The sequence below is a fragment of the Protopterus annectens genome, chromosome 4.part1 (genome assembly GCF_019279795.1).
Source record: "Protopterus annectens isolate FY-2018-M chromosome 4.part1, PAN1.0, whole genome shotgun sequence".
Lineage (NCBI taxonomy): Eukaryota > Metazoa > Chordata > Ceratodontiformes > Protopteridae > Protopterus > Protopterus annectens.
The window spans coordinates 542,452,220-542,468,559 of NC_056734.1; the positions used below are offsets into that span (position 1 = coordinate 542,452,220).

The window sequence follows — 16,340 nt, forward strand, 5'->3', positions numbered from 1 at the left end:
CAGAAAGGACAAGGCCTGTCAGCCAATACTGGATTTATCAATTTTGAACACATACCTGGACATTCCAGAATTCAAAATGCTGACTTTGCAGCAGCTTCTGCCCATGCTGGGCAAGAATGCTTGGCTGGTGACATTAAACCTAAAAGAGGCATACCTGCATGTCCCAGTAAGACAATCGTGCAGAGGACACCTCAGATTCAAGGCTGGCTTAATGCATTACCAATTCTCTGCACTGCCCTTTGGCTTATCTACTGCGCCCAGGGTCTTTACAAAGTGCCTGGCACCAGTAATTGCATTTTGCAGACAAGAAGTATACAAATATATCCTTACTTAGACGGCTGTCTCATTCAAGCAGAGAACAAGGACACTGTTGTTCGACACCTGGTGTTTGTGAAAAGGCTTCTAACATGCCTAGGGTGCACAGTAAATGAAAAGAAATCACAACTGGTATCCTCTCAAAAGATAGCATTCCTGGGTGCAAGCTTGAATACAACTGCCCAGATGGCTTACCTTACGCCAGACAAACGAAGGCAACTGACTACTTACTTCAAACTAATGGCAACAAAAATCCAGTCTTCTGCAAGACAAATTCTGCAGGCTCTGGGCTTCCTGGCATCCTGCATCCTACTAATTCCATATGCAAGACTGCATATGAGGAAACTTTAATGGTGCCTAAAAAGTTTATAGAGTCAACATTCACACAGTCTGGAAACAATGATTCCCCTCATTCCCTGCCTGCAACAGGAGTTTCTATGGTGGACAAAGGCCTGTCACCTAAACATGGGACGGCCCTTTACTCTACCCCGTACCAGCCAAACCTTAACAGACGCATCAGATTATGCCTGGGGGGGCCCACATGGTTGGAAGATGCATTCAGGGCATATGGGCACCAAAACAAATGCATCTACATATCAACCAGAAAGAGATGCTAGCTGTTCAAAATTCCCTAACAGCCTTCAAGGACTTAGTTCATCCAGGTAAACTACTGATAAAGACGGACAACACCACAGTCATGTGGTATATAAACAAGCAAGGAGGCACTCACTAATACCCCCTTTGCAGATTTGCCATGGCACTGTGGGACACAGCTTTGACCTACCATATACATCTTCAAGCTCAATTCCTGCCAGGAAAACAAAACACTCTGGCAGACGATTTAAGCAGAAACCTTATGGATCCACACGAGTGGAAACTAAATCCACAAGTCTTCAGCATGATAACAGAGAAATGGGGAGCCCAGATATGGATCTGTTTGCCTCTCCTCAAAATTATCAATTGAAAAGATTCTGCACAAGAACTTACCACAGACAAGCATGGAAAGTGGATGCCCTATCCTTCAGCTGGAAAAACCTATCAGTTTACGCCTTTCCTCCTCTGCCTCTTGTAGCCAAGGTCCTCCTAAAAGTCAGACAAGAGCAGCCAAAGATGATATTAATTGCCCCGGACTGGCCCCGCCAATACTGGTACCCAATCCTAAGGAACTTGTCTCAATACCCAGCTTGGACTGTGCCTCAAAGACCACAACTACTGTCCCAGCAAAACAGTTAGATCCTGCACAATCAACTACAGACTCTAAACATGGCAGCATGGCTAATCATGTAGTCATACAAACAACACCTCTCAGTAAAGCATGATGGATGTCATTTTGGAAGTCAGAAGGCACTAGAAAATCTTACGCTGACAAGTGGAAGAGATTCTGTGCTTGGAATCAAGCACAAGGAACTGATGCAGCAGAACCAAATATTCCTCAGATTTTACAATATTTAACTGTGATGCTTGACAAAGGCCTATCTTTCTCATTAATCAAAATCTATGCCTCTGCCATTTTGGCTCATTACAACACAGAGCCACCAATCTTTTCTCATCCTTTACTAAAGCAGTATCTTAGAGGAGCCAAAAATGTAAGGCCCCCCCTAGAAGATCACCATTACCTGCATGGGACCTCAATTATGTGTTGGAAAAGCTCACCCTGCCTCCATTTGAACTAGCTGCTACCGCTGATGTAAAGTTCTTATCATGGAAGATAGTTCTGCTACTAGCAATTATTTCAGCAAGAAGAGTTTCAGAGCTACAGGCCCTCATGGCTGTAGAGCCTTTTATCATATTTTACCCGGACAGGGTGTCTCTGACGACAAATCCTACTTTTATGCCTAAGGTGGTTTCCAGTGTGGCTCTTAACCAAACAATTCATCTGCCAGCTTTTTATCCAAATCCGCAGAACAAAGGGGAGAGAATTCTGCACTCCTTGGATGTTCACAGACAGCTAAAATTCTACTTGAGCAGGACTAAAGCTAAGAAAAACTGAGCAATTACTAGTGTCAAATGCTGCAGGATCAGAAGGAAAGGCTATTTCAAAGCAGACAATTTCAAAGTGGATAAGCCACTGCATCCTTTTCTGCTACTTACACCATGGTAAACCTGTGCCCAAGGGCATTAGGTCTCATTCCACCAGAGCTGCAGCTACTTCAGCAGCCTTTCTCAGAGAAGTACCAACCAAAGACATTCTAGAGGCTGCTATTTGGAGTTCTGTTCACACCTTTACAAAGCATTACCATTTGCCTCTCTACTCTAAGTCCAGGGCAGGCTTTGCCACTGCAGTGCTACAGGGCCTTATAGCTGCACCTAATGCTGTTTATCCCCAGCCTCCCAACCATAGCTTTGGGATTCTACACAAATATAATGACTGCAACAGTGAAACACAAAGAACATAGTACAGTTGTGTACACTTACCATAAATGTAGATGTTTGAGTGTATTCACTGTTGCAGTCCAGGTTACCTTCCCGCCCACTCCCCTGTCATTCTGAAGTTTATCTTTCCTTCAATATCTTCTACAACCTATGTGGTGTATTTGCTTGTAGATGAAGGTAAAGTTTATATTGATGCATGTATTTGTGTGTGTATGTATGTATGTATATATATATATGTATGTATATATATATGTATGTATATATATATATATATATATATATATATATATATATATATATATATATATATATATATATATATATATATATATATATATAATATTGCTACCTTTTTGGGGGCACCTGACATCGGAGGCAAGAAAAACTAAAGAAAATGGCGTTGGCTGCATGTTTTATACCCCTGATGACCTGACGTCATTGAAGTGAAGACAGCAACTGACGCAGGACCCAAGACTTTGGAATTCAGGCCGACTGAGGTCAACCTGCTAGCAGATTACCCAAATGTAATGACTGCAACAGTGAATACACTCGAACATCTACATTTATGGTAAGTGTACACAACTGTACTTTCTATTCGGCATGGCATGATTCATGCACGAGTGGATGTGCTCGTACAGTGCCTTGGTGTAAGATTCTGCAGTCGAACTTTAAGATCCCGTCTGCATGGGTGTCATGAAGTTTCACTTCTGACGTCAGTAGCTTGAAGTTGGCTTTGGAGATGTTTTTCAAGGAGGTTTCCTTACTGGGGTGTGGGGGTAGGATGTGGATGTCAAGGGTGATTTGCTTATGGTCAGACCTGACCAATGAGGTGGTGACCACTGGTGTGGAGCATCTGTCTCCCATGTTGGTAATGACCAGGTCTAAGATATTGGAGCCCCTGATGGGACAATGGATTAGTTGATCCAGGGCATTGGAATTTATGAATTCCAAGAACCGTTGGGAAAAGGAGTTGGTACCCGAGTAGTTTTCCAAGTTAATGGCAGGGTAGTTGAAATCACCCAGTATTAGGGTGTTTGGTTGTATCTTAATATTTTCCAGTATGTTTAGAAAGGTGTAGTGAAAATCTTTGGGCATGGTGGGGGATCTGTATTAAGCTACAGTTTGGATTGCAGTCTTACCTAGTGTTAGTTGCACCTGGAGAATTTCAGATGCATTGTGTTGGGCAACTAGCCTGGAGGTGTGAATATGCACACTCCTCCACTTTTAGTGTTTCGGTCTTGGTTGTGTGGCCGAAAAGTGTGGTAAGAGTTGTAGCCCGGTATTGCACGGGTGCTCTCTGGAGCCCTAAACCAAGTCTCAGTTACTGCAGAGATATCGATGTTCTCCATTTTTAGGAATGTCTCGAGATAGTGCATTTTGAGGTTTAGACTTCTAGCATCGAGTAGCATTACCTTCAGATTTTGCATGCTTGCATCCGTTACTGTGGTCAGAGCAAAATTGTGTGGTAGGCAAGCTGAACAGGACCAGACCCTGTCTAATGAAATTTGTTTCAAGGAGTCTTCCAGGGTTTGATCCTGCTATGGGCACTGCCTCAAATGCATGCTTTTGACTCCACACTCAGCTGTCAATTGATAAAGTTCTGCTCCAGATCCCCACCATTAAAGGCTTGGATAACTGATTTTCTTTTCCCCTCTTAGGAGTTTTCTTGCATGCTTTTCCACCCTTTTCCAGTATTATCCAGGATCATTCTGAAGATACAAAAGAAGACTCCAAAGATCTTTATGAAGAATCCCTTCTGAATCAAGCAACAGTTCTTCTTTCTTATGGTATGGGCAGGGGCAATTACTGCAGACTTCTGACAGACTGGATATGCTCACACAAGAGCAGATTTGCATACCAAGTGTTTGAGAATACAGGTGGCTCCTTTTTGGGATCTAGTAATTCTCTCAGCAATTAAGAGGTTCTTGACATGGACAATGGTCTTGCTTATTGTTCTGACCTGTGCAGGAAGAGCATTTGATTTGCATGCATCTCAACTATAACTGACTACCTGGATGATCGAATCTTAACTTTTAGGCACCTTTTTTGCAAGGGCATGCTGCAGGTATTAAATGAGGCAATAAATCCTGCTGCTAGAAAATCGTTTATTAATAACAGGAAAAGGTTTTGGTATGGGTAGGGGCTCCTGAACCCTCATCCCTTCCTCCTCCTAGTCATTGTAAGATGTGGTAATATACCCTTGTAGCTTAGGTTACTGCAGCAGCGAATCCATATGAAGAACATAGTACAGTTGTGTAAGTAAACTTACCGTAATAGATGATGTTTGAATGATCACTGCTGCAATAACCAACCAACCCCCCCTCCCCATTTCCAGTTATTTTTGTATTTTTTTTATGTCCATGTGTGGGCATTTTTTATTTTCCTAGCATTGTCCTCCTCAGGATTTTAGTCTCTCCTCTGTTGGCTTTTAAGCTCCAAAGGGCTTACGATCTAAATCTGACTTGTCAGCTCAACTCGAGCAGACTGTGTGAGCATGTGAAAAGTGCCCTGCAGCGTTGGAAGCTGGCCAGCTGTTTAATCCTTATCAGGATAAATACTGTATAGCTTGACCCTACTGCCTTACTTTCACAGTTGTACTTTACAGTTTGTGTTAAAACTGTAATGCCATGTATAAGTGGAAGGTGCACAAGTTTGTTCTCCCTTTTAATGGAATTGGACAAGGGGAATTACTACTAGCTTCCTCACACACTGGATCTGCTCACACAGTGCCAGGGGTGGCTGGTGCACCCCAGCTTAGAGAGCAGTTGGTACTAACAGCCTGTATGATTCTATCTTAAATATTTTTTAGGCACTTTTTCCATAAGGATGTGCAGCAGGTGTTGAAAGAGGCAAGAAGTCCTGCACCTAGAAAATATATTGAAGGCAAGAAACCTGCAACTAGAAAATTGTATATTTATAAGTGGAAGAGGTTTTCTAGGTGCTGCCTAACCGAATGTCAGAGGACCAAGTACAGTGCCTCTCCCTCTAGTTTTGAAATAATTTGTGAGCTACTCAGCGGTGACTTATATTATGCATCTATCAGGTGCGTCTTGGAGCTGTTTCATCTTATCTGCACATGGATCCCCCTCGTGTGTGTCTCTTTGGTCAGTTTATGAAAGGAGTGCTGCACTTGAGATTCCGTTGAACAGAAATTCCTCCTCCTAGGGATCTCAACATTGTCCTTGAAAAATTGACCTCTCCTTTTGAACCTTCCTTTCATTCTGATTTGAGGTTCATCATTTGATAAGCTGTTTTGCTGATTGCTCTGACATCTGCAAGAAGAGTCTGTGAGCTGCAAGCTGTCATGGAGGGACAACCTTCTCTGCTTTTTCCACAAGGAATGGACTTTTTATGCACTAATGCCTTCTTGCCAAAAGTAGTTTCTGAATTTACACTGAATTAAGCTGTCAGTCTCCTTGTTTTCTTTCAGGAACCTAAAAACAAGGGAGGAGATTCTGCAGATCTTGTATGTACACACACAACTGTGGTACTACTTTGACACAACTAAGCCCTTCAGGAAAGCTGAACAGCTGTTTATTTTCTATTCTTGAGCTAAGAAGAGTAAATCTCTCTCTAAGCAAACAATTGCTTTGGTTGTCTTGTGCCTAATAAATCTTTTCTTGGCAAGGCTAAGGCATGTTCGATCAGAACCTTCTCCTCTTTGGTTGGGATATTAGAAGGGCATCAACTCTAAAAGCATTTTAGAGGAAGCAACTTGGTCTTGTCCTTATACCTTTACAAAGCACTCTGCACTGAATTATTTCTCATGTTCCTGAGCAGGTGTTGTGAGGACCATTATCCAGGGGCTCCGGGATCCTTATACTTCCTCCTCCTAGGTAGTATAAGCTTTGTGAATCTGCCCATATGCTACTGAGGTATTGTGAATAATGAAGATAGTCCAGTTGCACGAATCCCACTTACCTGTAACAGTCGATGTTTGAATTTCATGCTACCTCAGTGTCAGCATCCACCCATCATCCCCCTGGTTTTGTATGTAGTTCAGTGGTATTCAAACTTGTGTTGTTTGGCTTTGGTTATGTGTGTTGGTGTTTTATGGCTGCAGACTGATTAGTTTCAGGCAATTCTTGCTTCTGGTCCTCCTTGATTCGTCCTACTTAGCACTAAAAGCCCGAATAAATGAGACTGTGACAGGATTAAGCCTCCCCTGATGGGAGGGGCTTAACCAACCCCTTATCACAGAGTCAGAGGAGGGGATTATGTGCTCTGGAAAGCTGCCAGTGTAGGTAGTTGTGCAGGCAGAGAACCCATATGCCACTGCAGCAATGTAGAATTTTAACATAATCTGTTACCTATAAGTAGGACTTGTGCAAATGTGTTACTTGAGTATGACCTGCTTAGGAATAAAATTATTCTTTTGACTAACAGTTTGTTTGATTGTAGGAGACGCCACTAAAGTGGTTCATGTAACATTGCCATGTATAGGTGCAGATTTCATTTCTGTGTATAGGGTAGTGTTTAGGAAGATTTATGTACATTTTAATGTAAGGTGGACTGAGAGGGGGGCACACTGTGAGACTACCAGGACAAAATGTTAATTTCTGATGATATTCCTAATATATGTGTGTAGTATATTTCTGTTTGTGTATTACATACAAATATGTGCTTGTTCTTTTCTTGCATTAACAGTTAAGGTAACTCTAAGGTTGTTATACTTGTGCTGTGGAAATCTTCAGCTTTCATCTTGCACTGTAAAATGATTTAACATCTGCTTTGTCTTTAGGACAGTGGAGACTATCCCCTTACCATGCCTGGACCTCAGTGGAAAAAATTCCGGTCAAATTTCTGTGAATTTATTGGTGTTTTAATTCGGCAGTGCCAGTATAGCATAATCTATGATGAATACATGATGGACACTGTTATTTCTCTTCTTACTGGTCTCTCAGACTCCCAGGTTCGAGCATTCAGGCATACTAGTACACTAGCTGGTGAGTATGTAGAAAGTGCCACGTTATTTGTATAATAACAGTTGTAGTACTAGGGAAAGTCATATCAGTGCTTTAAAGCAGGAAGTGTAAAACGTGTGTTTCCTGATGTCATATGATCTTCTAAACAAGTTTGTAATATGCACGTCCGTATACAGTGAAACTGTATATGCAGCATTGCCAGCATTGAATGGTTAAGTGTATAAACACGTAATATGCAGAAAAAGGTCATTAAAAAAAAGCAGTTATAAGGTACTTTACTTATATTTTTAAATGAATAGTTTCAAACCTTGCTAGCTGTTCATCTCAAGAAAACGTAAAAGACAAATGTCACAATATGTTGTATTTATCCAAATGGCTAGGAGTTTGGAGAATTGTACTTTGCTGCTTTATGTTCATCATAAGGATCATTGCTGCAGTAATATGCATAATAACATCTGGAAAATAGTTCTTTGGGTAGATATTAAATTTTCAGGCCCGACTTGTAACGTTTGGAACACCCTTGTGCATGGCCACCCTCTCTCGCACCGCGGGTATGTGGTGTAAATGAGAGCGATTTTTGCCCCATCTATCCAAGCAATCTGCAGAGCTGTGGTAAGTAGTTGGATTGAAATTTTTTTCTGTAGTTAAGGTCCTTTTTATTTGATTTTGAGATCTTTTCAAGACCACTGACTAACTTGGGAAATGTCACCGGTAAGTGTGCTTATGGCTAGTAGATACTACAAACTACTTTCACCTAAGTTGTCAGTTCTGCCTCGCTGAACAGACTTTTTGCTGTAAGCATTGTGCCTCATTAAGTAAAATCACATTGTAGCAAGGGTCGTAAACGTTTTAGGGCTGCCGTAGCAAGTAAGAATGTCTGCCTTTAAGTCAAGGCGTGGTTACCCTTATGTTAAATAAAGAGTTGTAGCCTTTCATATAGGGATCATAAGATAAGATTGACTTTAGAAATGGCCCACATTTCTTTCTGAAGGTGTTGTCTGGGTTTTCTTAGACCCATTCCTTTCACTTTCTTTTCTTCTTTCCAAGGGAAGAATCCAGTTTAGGGAGTTGAGTTCATACCCTGATGTGCTTCAACAATTAAGTATGTAGAGTGCACAAGTTCTGAAAAGCTCTTATAAGACAAGGTTGTTTTTTGGTAGCCTCTAAGGCTATAACCATAGGTGTTGGGACTGCTTACCAGATAAAACTTTCCAAGGTTGGCAGTCTCCCTCTATCCTTCTCATTTTGTACTGTATATCATTCACCTTACAGTCAGCTTTAATACAAAGAAACAATCCCAGGCTGCCCACTTCAATTAAAAAAAAAAAGGTGCGACATTTTTGTGACTTTCTCACATAAATGTGTGCGCGCAATGTTTTTTCCACTTCTTTTCTAAACTTCAGTCGTGAGCTCTTACAAAAATATTCTCTTGTTTAGAGAAAATGAGTCCCCCTGTTAGTCTATTTTTGTATAAATTTATTGATTTGTAAGCCTCATGACCTTCAGATGATTGTATTTCCAGTATGTAGATCCCGGTTGCAGTAGCCTAAGCTAGGTGGAGCTCACCTTCTGCACTAGCCAGCTTATTAAAATTTTAGGTGCCTTATATGTGCTCCAACTGCAAGAAGCTTATAAAAGAGTGCAAGTTGTGGCAATGGACATTTCTAAAGGAAGACTGTTCAGGGCACATGGTTACATATAGAAGTCACATCAGTGTTCTGGAGATGAGTGCAGTCCTAGCATTGCAGGCCTTTCAGGTCACTCTACCCAGAGTTGTGATTCGGGTACAGCCAGACAGCGTGTTGGTATTCTGGTACATCAACATACAGGAAGGAAACCCATTCTTACCCCTTATGCCTTGAAGCTGTGACAGCCTGGTTATGGGTGATGTCATTGCATTATTTTCTTTTAGCAACGCATATCCTGGAGTTATCCAGTAGTGTAGTAGACAAACTGAGCTGATCTGTCCTGATGCCTCACAAGTGGTCCCTCAATCCAGCAGTGACCAACTTGATGCTCAGTCGCTGGAGTCACCCTTGCTGTGATCATTTTGCATCTCATCTAAATCATAAGTGCAGCAGGTACTTTGCCATAATCCCTGCACAGGGACAGTCACCAAGGAATGCTGTGGTCCACAAGTCACCTTTATACTTTTTCCCCATTGTCTCTAATGAACAAATTTATACAGAAAGCAAGAATACACAAGGTCAGGGTGATCCTTTTTCCCCCTTTCTTGCCACAACAGACATGGTTTCCATTCCTGTGGCCTCTTCTAGTACATCCTCCCTGGAAACTTGATCAGTGTCCAGATCTCTTGTCTCACCCATCCGGACTTACCCCCCTGATCAAAAAACATGAAATTAACCATTTGGTTCCTCAATTCTAGCAGATGCCAGACTTTCCCCCTCAGTTCAGCCTTTGCCAGCAGCCTTCCTTTTGATTGTATCGCTACAGCTCTTACTTGGTCAATAATTCATACATTTGTGTCACGTTATAAACTGGATGAACAATCAAGATCTTGTTCATCCTTTGGCTCCAACATTCTTAGGAATGTCCTTCCTTGATACCACCCCAGGACTGTCTGCTTGGGAATCTGTTCCTCAGAGTAATTGGTAGAAAGTAACATTGCATACAAAAGTTATGTACGCACCACAAAGATAGATCGATGTTTGATTTTCATCTCGTTCAGCTTCTATTCCAATTGCCACCTGCAGATTTGTCACTAATGAGACTACAAAGACCGTTCCACCATGGCCTTTCCTGTCAATAACCAGCCACCCCTGCCAGTGCTCTGTAACAGTGTCACAGCCTATTTTGTATCACTTGGAAGTTAGCCAGAACAAGACCCTCTTTCATTAGAGTAAGGTTCTGTTGCTTGTAATTTGATGTATATTGCTCATCATGGGGCAGACTCAATCTGAGGTACTAGGGTGGTTGCCAGGGATTTTATGGTTAGGGGAGTCAGAACCCTAGAACTGAAAAGTTTTAGGATCGGTGCCGAGGTTGTATCTAGTCGGATTTGACAACCCACAATTGATCTGAATTAAAATCAGACAACATAGATCAATCATTAGAGTAAATGCATAACTTTTGTTCCTGACAGGAAAAGTGTTCCAAAAATGAAAAGAAATGAGTGACCTTGTAGGTAGATCACAAAGGGAGTGAGGTAAGTTTTTCAAAAAAAAAAAAAAAAAAAAAGGAAACGCCAAATACACCTTAACAGTAAATAACCTGATCGTCTATGGGCCATTTTTGTAGTAATGCTAACTGCTGTACATGGCTGAAGAATTGTGTCCTCAGGCATTGTGCTTTAAGAGATGAGATAGGATGACCTGGGAAAGTTTTATGAGACACATTAAATACCTTCTCGTCTTAGTTCTGAGTTCTGTAGTAGAAGGATATGAAACTAATGACAGATCACTTACTGGTTAAAGGAAACTTCTATCCTCATCTTTAGCATGGGGGGTTAGAATTTGTGCAGTCAAGTACCCCTGTTCTTGCAGAAGATGAGGAGCAGTTGTTTGCACATAACTGCTTGCTAATTCACAAGTTATTTTGGAAGACTTTACAGCCACCAGGAGAACAGTTTTCCATATCACAAGTTTGAGGTTTTGAAGTTGGTGTTTCAAATGGCAGTACTGTCAATTTTTCCAGTACATGATTGAAGTCTAGGGAAAGGAGAGCGAGTCCCTTCTTGGGAAGTCTAATTTGAGGACACGTTTAAGGAATTGCTTCTCTAGCAATGAGGAGTAAAGTGGGGGATTCCAGGGAAAGCATACAGAGACAGCATGTGCATGTACTGACAGTGAAGCACAATTTATGCACCATAGTCACTGCTGTCTTTTTTTTTTTTTTTTTTTTTTTTAGGTCTAAGGCCTCTTTAGGACACCAAAAGGAGAACCTTTTCCATTTAGCTAGGCAAGACTTTCTTGTGTTTCGTTTAAAAACCTCCCCTATGATTGCAAGTACATCTTCTGTAAGCATGTGCCTAAAATAAATGAATGCTTAATCATCCAAGTTGCCATCCTCAAGGTCGTTGGAAGTTGGAGTACATAAGTAAATCCTTGTTCTGGGATAAAACCTCCATATGGTGAGGCATAGTAAAGTCTGCATCCTTTTTGTGTTCATTAAGGGAGAAAAACATTGCTGCCTTTGCCACAAAGGTGCTATGAGTGGTATTTTTGGTCCATCCTTCTATACCTTCTGAATTACCAAAGGAGAGTGTGGGTGTAAAGAAGTAGACGTACCCAACTGTCTGAGAAGGCATCCTTTGACCTTAAGGTTAGGATCCTGTTGCAAACATTTCTTAATGTTCTGTTTTTCTGAAAAATCAAAAATGTGCATTTCTGCTGTACCCTGCTTCTAAACCAAATCCAGAAATGTGTTCCTGTTTAGCACCCATTCATAAAGGTCTAATTCTGGCCTGCTTAGCTGATCTACCAAGCTCATTCTCTTTGAGTAGAATGCAAAATAATAGGTTCATAGGTTGGTACTAGGCTTTCGGCCCTAGGACCTATACAAGCCTAGCCATAACAATTCGCTGGATATTTCTTCCCACAATATTTACTGGACCCCTGCCATAGGAAGGTACTAGGCTGTTGGCCCAAGGGCCTAAGTAAGCTTAGCCAACAAGGTTCCCTGGCTTTTGTCACCCAAGAAAGTTATTTTCCTGTGCCCCTTTCGAGCAGAGCCACAGAAGTGATCCCCAGGGTGAACTTCCCATTTCCCATCCACTCATCAAGATTTTTCTTGAAGAGTGCTAATGAGGAACTCTGCTTGACATAGATGGGTAGTCCGTTCCAGAGTAAGGGAAGTCTCTGGGACAGGAATTTATCTCTCCAGCAAAATGGCCCAAGGATTAGACCTAACTCCTGGCCACTACACACACAAGGTAAGAGTGGATGTTCTTCGTGTGTCACTGTTGCTGTCATCAAATTTGGGTTATCTGCCTGCAGGTAGACCTCAGCCAGCCTGAATACCAGAGTCTTAGATTCCTGCGTCGGATGCTGTCTCTTCTTCCATGCCGTCAGGGGTGTAAAACATGCAGCCGATGCCATTACATCAGTCTTTCTTGCCATGCGTTGCCCGAAGCAGTTCGCAAGTGCCGGTTGACAGACTCCTGAAATTTTCATTTTCGAGTTTCAGAACCGAAGTCTTCAAAAAAAAAAAAATACCCCATTTGGGGTTTTTTTTTTTTTTTTGCTCCAACCGATGTCAGTAAAAGTTAACAATTGCCTTACCTGTAGAAAGCAAATACCTCATAAAGATTTTCATTCGTACTGTATCCCCTGCTTAGGCCCAGACCAAGACGAGCCTCGCTGTCGGTTTTGTGCCTTGTTCAACCCCCGAACTATTCGTCGTCGGGCTATATTTGCAGCAAATTATTTTGGTACTCTGTATCTGTACTCTGAAATGGTTTCGGTAAGCCATCCAACTACCGATCTTAAAAAAAAAAAAAAAAAAAAAACGTAAGGATAAAGACAGACACAGACCACATAGGTCCAAAAATGCCGACGATGCTTCCGTTAAGCTAGTCACCAGTCCGCCGGTACTCAGTGAGGCGCTTTTGCAGGCTCCTGATACCTGCTACTTCAGATTCGCAGGCCTCTTATGAGACCTATTCGGAGTCCAGTATGCCGCGAGATGCTTCAACTATGGAACCTGCGGATGTCTCTACTTTGGATGGGTCTGGAGCTGCTGTGCAGGCACCGGCTTCTGAGGGTGTATTCAGGCCTACAGACTTGCATTTTAAACCAATGCCATCTTCTTCATCCAGGCCTAAAACTCACACCACGCCTAGAAAACCGATGTCCAAACCGCATGGTCAGACTCCTATACCAAAAAAACAAATGCTTAGAATGGCTGAAGACCTTATTACCTTAATTAGGTTAAGCCAGCCTTCCCCCTCTAAGAGACCTAGAACTGATTTTCCTTCTGATTCTTCTGATCAGGAGTCTGATATTTCTGTTTCTTCTGATTACCAGGATTTGCCCTTATCTACCTATGAGGACTCTGATGCAGAGAATTCCATTCCCTCTGCTTCCCCTCCACTGGTGAAAGCTTGCACTCTCTTGGGGAGCATTTCTGCTGGGAAAGCCAGGATTACTCTGACTCCAAAAAGAGGCTTAGAGAATTCTTACTCTTCCTCAACACAGGCCTTTAGCTGTCCCTTCTGTTCTGGACATTGTAGATGATGCTTTCTTGGACTATAGCCTTTCCCCACATACTTTACCTCAAGCTCCCAGAAAACCTGGCCGGTATTAGAGTACCTGACTCTCACAAGTTCCTCTTCAAGAATCCTACTGAAGATCCAGAGACCATTTCCCAAGGACCAAAGGGCATTAAGGCTACTGCTGCCAAAAATCGTACCCCTTCTGATAGAGATTCTAGAGCCTTAGACAGATGGGGTAAGAAGGTATACACTTAAGGTACCAGCAGCATGTTATGGGACTACTTAAACATAAAATTATGTTAATTCCTGACTGTGCTGATCACAAAGAATTACAGGATTTAATGCATTCTGCAGAACAAGTTGGTAAACATACTTTGCAATGTGGTTTTGTCTCTTTAGAAACATCTTGCAGAGCTGCTGTCACACTTGGGAGGCATGCTTGGCTTAAGGAGCAAAACTTGCCAGATCATGTTAAAGTTAAATTACTGGTTGCTCCCTTAAACAAAGACCGCCTGTTTGAATGGAAACTGGAACCAAAAATATTCAAACTCTTGAGGAAAAATGGGGGACTCCAGAAGTAGACATGTTTGCCTCCCCTCAGAACTACCAGTTGTTCAGATTCTGCACAAGGACTTCCCACAATCAAGCCTGGAAAGTTGATGCCCTGTCCTTTACCTGGGAAAGCCTCTCAGTTTGTCTTCACCCCCTGCCTCTCACCGCGAAGATTCTGCAAAAGATCAAACAGGACAAGCCAAGGACAATACTGATTACACCAGACTGGCCATGCCAGCACTGGTGTACCCCCTCTTGCACAGTATGACACTACTGGAATCATGGCACCTGCCTCAGACCCCTTCCCTGCTGTCCCAGCAGGCAGGCAAAATTCTGCACCCTCAGCTTCAAACCCCTGAACCTTGCAGCCTGGCTAATTCCTTGAGCTCTCCAATGGCATCCCTCAGTAAGCAGGTGCTAGATGTCATTCTGGAGGCAAGGAGGCCTTGTACTAGAAAATCCTATGCTGAAAAGTGGAAAAGATGCTGTTCCTGGAGCCAGACTCGGGGGATGGGCACAACGGTGCCCACCTTACCTCATATTCTTCAGTACTTAACAGAAATGCTCCACAAGGGCCTATCCTTCTCCTCAATTAAAATTCATGCTTCTACCATTTCAGCACATTATAATACTGAGCCACCCCTCTTTTCTCACCCCCTGCTAAAGCATTCCTTGGGGGGGGCACAAATTTAAGACCCCCCCCCCCCAGGAGAGCCCCTACTCCAGCCTGGGACCTTAACTTTGTATTGGAAAAGCTCACTTTCCCTCCCTTTGAGCCAGCTGCAACTGCAGAGTTGAAATTCCTTTCTTGGAAAACACCCTTCCTTCTAGCCATCACTCCAGCAAGGAGAGTGTCTTAATTACAGGCTCTTATGGCAGTGGAACCCATCATTATCTTCCATGCAGACAGGGTTTCCCTCAGGACCAATCCTTTCTTTATGCCCAAGGTGGTATCTAGTGTGGCCCTAAATCAGTCCATTCATTTGCCTACTTTTTTCCCTAATCCACAAAACAAAGGAGAACGAATACTGCACTCTCTGGACTTGCACAGACAACTTAGATTTTATTTGGACAGGACTAATCCTCTCAGAAAATCTGAACAGCTGCTAGTTGGATTTGCTGCAGGGGCAGAGGGGAAGGCCATTTCAAAGCAAACCATTTCAAAGTGGATAGGCCATTGCATTAATTTCTGCTATAAGCACCATGAAAAACCTACCCCACAGGGGATAAGATCACATTCCACCAGGGCTGCATCTTACCACTACAGCCTTTCTCAGAGGAGTTCCCTACCAGGGACATCCTAGAAGCTGCTACCTGGAGCTCTGTACATACCTTCACCAATCATTACCACATGCCTATTTTTTCCTAAATCCAGAGCTGATTTTGCCACTGCAGTCTTGCAGGGCTTAGTAGCTGGCCCTAATGCTCTCTTAACTTCCTCCTCCCTTCCTTAGCTTTGGGAAAACACCCAAATGTTATGACTGCAACAGTGAAACACGAAGAACATAGTACAGTTGTGTACAGTTACCATAAATGTAGATTTTAGAGTGTATTCACTGTTGCAGTCCTGGTTACCCTCCCTCTAGCCCTCTGACTTCTCTTGGCTCTACTTTTCCTTCTTGTTTGGTGTATTTAAGCTTTCTGGTGTATTTGCTTTTTGATGGAGGTGTACCATAACATATAATTGCTTCCCATTGTGGGGGCACCTGACATCTGGGGCAAGAAAAACTGATGTAATGGCGTCGGCTGCATGTTTTATATCCCTGATGATCTGACGTCATTGAAGAAGAGACCGCATCCGATGCAGGAATCCAAGACTCTGGTGATGACTGCAGCAGTGAATAAACTCTAACATCTACTTTTATGGTAAGTGTACACAACTGTACTGTCTACCTACTTGATGTACCACACAACTTTTGTGATGTTTGTAAGAGTATGCAGGGTCCCTGGTCACTATACCTGCTTTTGAATGCTTTTATGGCTAAAATACAGCCGTATTTAGA

The 16,340-nt window shown here is 42.5% G+C and overlaps 1 protein-coding gene across 1 annotated transcript in view; it reads left to right on the top strand.

Moving 5' to 3' along the window:
• The window catches only part of STAG1 (stromal antigen 1), a 2,620,144-nt gene that overhangs the window by 398,162 nt on the left and 2,205,642 nt on the right, over positions 1-16,340 (top strand). Inside the window, exon 4 of the mRNA XM_044070350.1 lies at positions 7,430-7,634. Within this exon, the coding sequence (XP_043926285.1) occupies positions 7,430-7,634 (205 nt within the window). The remainder of the gene's footprint in view (positions 1-7,429; positions 7,635-16,340) is intronic.